Source organism: Mus caroli, chromosome 11 (genome assembly GCF_900094665.2).
Source record: "Mus caroli chromosome 11, CAROLI_EIJ_v1.1, whole genome shotgun sequence".
NCBI lineage: Eukaryota > Metazoa > Chordata > Mammalia > Rodentia > Muridae > Mus > Mus caroli.
In genome coordinates, this window is record NC_034580.1 from 93,439,540 (window position 1) to 93,444,335 (window position 4,796).

The 4,796-nt window shown below is 58.4% G+C and overlaps 1 protein-coding gene across 3 annotated transcripts in view; it reads left to right on the top strand.

Moving 5' to 3' along the window:
• The first annotated feature begins 618 nt into the window (after window positions 1-618).
• The window catches only part of Mllt6 (MLLT6, PHD finger containing), a 22,592-nt gene continuing 18,414 nt past the window's right edge, over window positions 619-4,796 (top strand). For 2 of the 3 annotated variants that reach the window (XM_029483312.1, XM_029483313.1), the window contains exons 1-6: window positions 717-871; window positions 2,129-2,208; window positions 2,670-2,724; window positions 2,914-3,023; window positions 3,975-4,078; window positions 4,259-4,352. In XM_029483312.1, the coding sequence (XP_029339172.1) occupies window positions 763-871; window positions 2,129-2,208; window positions 2,670-2,724; window positions 2,914-3,023; window positions 3,975-4,078; window positions 4,259-4,352 (552 nt within the window). In that variant the 5' untranslated portion in view covers window positions 717-762. Of the gene's footprint in view, window positions 872-2,128; window positions 2,209-2,669; window positions 2,725-2,913; window positions 3,024-3,974; window positions 4,079-4,258; window positions 4,353-4,796 lie in introns of all 3 variants that reach the window. The other variant, XM_021176741.2, reaches the window with a different exon arrangement.

Consider the following 4,796-nt stretch of genomic DNA (forward strand, 5'->3'; position numbering starts at 1 on the left):
ACACCCTTCCCCTTCCAAGAACAAACACGGGTAAATGGTTTAACATCGCTCCAGTTCTTTTTAGAGCCCCTGGTTTTTTTCATCTCCCCTAGATTTCCCTAGGGTTGAAGAACACCCAGAGAAGGGGGATGGGAGATCGGAGACCCAAAGTGTGACACGGAGGGGAGGACTCGGGAACTACCCATCTAGAGTCATAAAAGGGAAAAAGAAAAGACGGGGAAAGCTGCACTGAGCGCACGAGCGAAAAGCTCCCTACCAAGCCAGGCTTTGTTCCCTGAACCTAAGACTTTACCCGGCGGCGGGCGGGCCGGGAGCGAGCGAGCGAGCGGAGGCGCGCGGCCATGGCTGCCGCGGCCGGGCAGGGGGGCCGGGGGGGCGGCGCGTGAGCGGGCGGCGCGGGGCGGGCGGGCGCCCGCGATGTGCCACTCGGCGCCTCCCCCGCCGGGCCCTGCTTGCACCGCGGCCGGGCGGCTCTGGTAGCCGGCGAGCGGCGCGGAAGGGGAGCGCGGCGCGCGAGTCTCATTGTTGGGGGGGGGGCCCGTCGGGGCATGAGGGCGAGAGCACGGCGGGGGGGGCGGCCAGACAGAGCGAGCGAGGAGGAGGAGGAGGACGCCGAGGAGGAGGAAGGAGGAGGCAAAGAAAAGAAGCGGCGGCGGCGGCGGAGGAGGGGGCGAGGAGGCGCGCGGCCCCCGCTCCCTCCCTCCCCCCCTGACCCCCGCCGGCCGGCCCCCAGCCCCAGCCCCGGAGGGAGCTCATGGGAGTATGAAGGAGATGGTAGGAGGCTGCTGCGTATGTTCGGACGAGAGGGGCTGGGCCGAAAACCCGCTGGTCTACTGCGATGGGCACGCGTGCAGCGTGGCCGTCCACCAAGGTAAGGGGAGGGGGGAGACGGCCGGCGGGGGGGGGAGCTGCGGGACCCCGGGGCGGCGCGCGCACGGGGTGCCCTCGGCCGCGCCCTCCGGAGCCCTCCTGGGGCGCCTGCCCCTCCCCCACCCACCTGAAGCGAGAGGCGGCGTGGGCTCCCCCCCCACCCCCAGCCTGGTCCTCCAGGACCGGGTCAGGCATTGTTTTCTTGCCTATTGTTCAGTCCCGCGCCCCCCACCCCAAGTTGAAGGAGTTTTGGGGAGAGTCCAGGGCGCAAGGAGTGAACTCCCTGAGCCCCGCACCGCCGGTGTCAGGGCTGTCCCGGGAATGTTTACCTGCGAGGTAACCCCCCCCCTCCCGCCCGGTTTATTTTGGTTCCCGCTCCGGGAGGAAGAGGTCAAGGGGGGGTCATCCCCCTTCGCTTCCGGATACTGGGAGGAGCGGAATTGGGAAGGGAGGAGAAGGGTCCCACGGGAGAAGGGATCCTGAAACCCTCCGGGGAAGAGCTGAGGCTGGGAGAGCGGTTGTACAGGGGGCCGGAATGGAGGAGAGAGAGGTTTGGAGTTTCCCCCTGCCGCCGCACATGGTTCGGGAGTTAACTCCTTAAGGAATCTTGCCGAGGGCGCAGGCTGGCATCTCCGCCTGTCTGGCACAGGCAACCACCACCACCCCCCTTCCCGAGACAACCCTTAATGCTGTGGCTGCGGGCCTTTCCCGCCACTCTCCTCTGGGTACCTGCCCCGCACCTGCCCTCTGTTTTCACTTTTGACCTGTACGTGTGACAGAGGCAGAAGATGAGGTCCTTGAACCCCCGACTTCCTTGGCTTATCCTTTACTGGCCCTTTAAGAAGCACCCCCTCCTCCCCCCCATAACAACAAAACGTGTTACAATCATGACTATTTCTTGTTCTGGTGCCTAGGGGACTGGTCAGGGCAGAGGCGGGGGGGAAATTCAGGTCCAGAAAAAAGGGGGAGGGGTGGGATGAGAATGGAGGATCTTTGGAAGTTTAAGGTCAAGGACTCTGTAAGACTTTTTGCCCCTGTTTGAAATGCTTGGTTGTGTGATTGAAGGCTGGCTCTATGCGGTTGGACGTTTCTTGTGGTGCTGTTCCATAGAGTGATCCCGGGTCTGGGGAGCAGCCCCACCTACTGGGCTGGTTTTAGACGGCTGGGTCTCTTCCCTGCCCCCAGTTACTCTGGGGGAAAAAAAAAAACCCATTGGCTGACAGCTTTGCTCAGTGAGTTCTCCTTCCCCCACCCTTAGCTTGCTATGGCATCGTCCAGGTGCCAACGGGACCCTGGTTCTGCAGGAAATGTGAATCTCAGGAGCGCGCAGCCAGGGTGGTGAGTCCAGCCCCTCTCCCTTTTCTCTCCCCCACACCTGAGCATCTCCTGCAGGTTGATAGGGTACCCTGAGGCTGGGGCAGGACTAAGCTGTGTCACTCAGGATTTCCTGTTTGCTGCTGCCTATCACCAGCCCCATCTCTCCTTCAGCTCTGCACTCAGCTCTGCCCCACCTCACCTCCGGCTTGGGGGCTTTGATTTTTTTGGGGGGGTATATGTGCCGCTTTGTAACTTTTTATTATGAGAGGTTTTCAAGGCTATGGAAGTTGAGGGGTCGCAGTAGTGACCAGCAGGTTCTCCTTATTCAGCCTTCAGCAGTTAGGAGCTCATGGCCGAGCCTCTTTGCTCTACAGCCTCAGCCCCTACCCAGATCTTATGTTATCTTGGGACCTTTTGGATGAGTTCAGGGAGGGCCCAGCTCAGCAGATCCCCCCCAATCCCTGTGCTCCTTGCATTGGCAGAGGTGTGAGCTGTGCCCGCACAAAGATGGGGCATTGAAGAGGACTGACAATGGAGGTGAGGGGAACCCTGAACGCCTGCTGAGGTCAGCCAGGCCCCCCAGCAGGTGTGGGGTGGAGGCTGGCTTTCCCTGCTCCGGTTGGTACAGGAAGGTTGTAGACGCAGGGGACAGTCTACAGCTTGGTGTTGGGAGGCGTGGGGTCTTGTGTTGCCGTCCTGCTGAGGCTGGTCCCCACACTGCCCCAGGCTGGGCCCATGTGGTGTGCGCCCTCTACATCCCGGAGGTGCAGTTCGCCAACGTGCTCACGATGGAGCCCATCGTTCTGCAGTACGTGCCTCATGATCGCTTCAACAAGGTTAGCGGCCCTCACTCCTCCCTTTCCTGGTAGCAAAACTGGGTGCCACTGTTGCGCCCCGAGCTCCCTCGGTAGCACAGCCAGAGGGTTGCTCGTAGGTCACATTTTATTAAGTTTATAACACATGACAGGCAACAGTACAGCAGGTACCTAGTGCTTGCCATTCATCAAGACAGAGTGTAAACAGGCTTTGAGATAAAGGACACCCAGTGAGGCTTGCTTGGGTATCTGGTGGTCATGGAAGGAGACATTTAGGTTGGGACCTGGGGCATGAGGAAGAACCGACTTTAAGGATGGCCGGCCAGTCCCAGGTTCTATGAAAAGACACACAGTGTCTGTATATAGTCCAGCAAGTGGGACAGTAGGCACAGTGGGGCCTCTCAAGCTTTACCAAGGATTGCACTGTCTAATGCAGTGGTGATTACCTGTGAATGTGGAAATGAAATTGAATACCCGGGCTGCAGAGATGGCTGGGTGGCTAAGAGCACTTGCTGCTCTTACAGAGAATCCAGGTTTGGTTCCTGGCGCCCTCATGACAGCTCAAAACCATGTTTACATCCAATTCCAGGGAATCAATCTGGTGCCCTCTTCTGGCCATTAAGGGCACCAGATACCCAGTGTGATAATACGTATATATGTACGTGTATACATACATATGGCCTAGTACGCATCTAAGATAAAAAAGAGATAAACCTTTAAATTGAATACTTAGACCTCATTTCCTCAGCCTCACCAAGCTGCATTTCAAGTGCTTGGTGGTCCTGTGACATTGCAGTTACTGGCTTAGATTGTATAGGTTAGAGAACCTTTCCGTCCCTGTAGAAAATCCTATTGGACAGTACTGATCTGGATGGTGGGGGTCAGGGTGGCATTGAGGACAGGCCAAAGGATCCCTCAGCAGGAGAGGTTAGGGTTCCCTGGAGGAGGGGTCAATTGTGCTGTGCCCCACAGACCTGTTACATCTGTGAGGAACAGGGCCGGGAGAGCAAAGCTGCCTCGGGAGCCTGCATGACCTGTAACCGCCACGGATGCCGACAAGCTTTCCATGTCACCTGGTGAGATCTCAGAGCCCAGCTGCTGGGAGGTTCAAGGTGGCCACTGAGCGGGAGCATCCTACCTCCTGTCTCTGTGAGACAGCAGCCACGCCATGCTTAGGTCTTGGGTCCAGGAGGAAGGAGGTAGGGGGCTGCTGCGGTTTGTTTGTGGCTGCACCCTTCTGACCCACTTCTCCTCAGTGCCCAGATGGCTGGCCTGCTGTGTGAGGAAGAAGTCCTGGAGGTGGACAATGTCAAGTACTGCGGCTACTGCAAATACCACTTCAGCAAGATGGTGAGTCCCACCTGCCGGTAGGGGCGTGGGGGCTCGGGCCTTGCTTGCGCCTGGGGCTGGGAGAGTTTAGAAAGATCCCATCCCTCAGTCCCTGCCTTCCAGGAACTCTGTCTGTGACAGGAAATGAGTTGCAGCCTGAGGGGTACAGCAAATTAGAACTAAACCAGGCAGTCCAGGCTAGAAGATACCCCTCCCCATGTCTGTCAATCTAGGAATCTGTAAGCAGTGGCATTCTAGAAGAGTAAGGAGGTTACAGGACTGGGGACAGTTTCTCCTCCTCTCCCTCCTCCTCCTCTCCTTCTTCCTCCTCTTCTTCTTCCTCTTCCTTCTCTTCTTTTTCCTCCTCCTCCTTTTTTTTCGAGACAGGGTTTCTCTGTATAGCCCTGGCTGTCCTGGAACTCACTCTGTAGACCAGGCTGGCCTCGAACTCAGAAATCCGCCTGC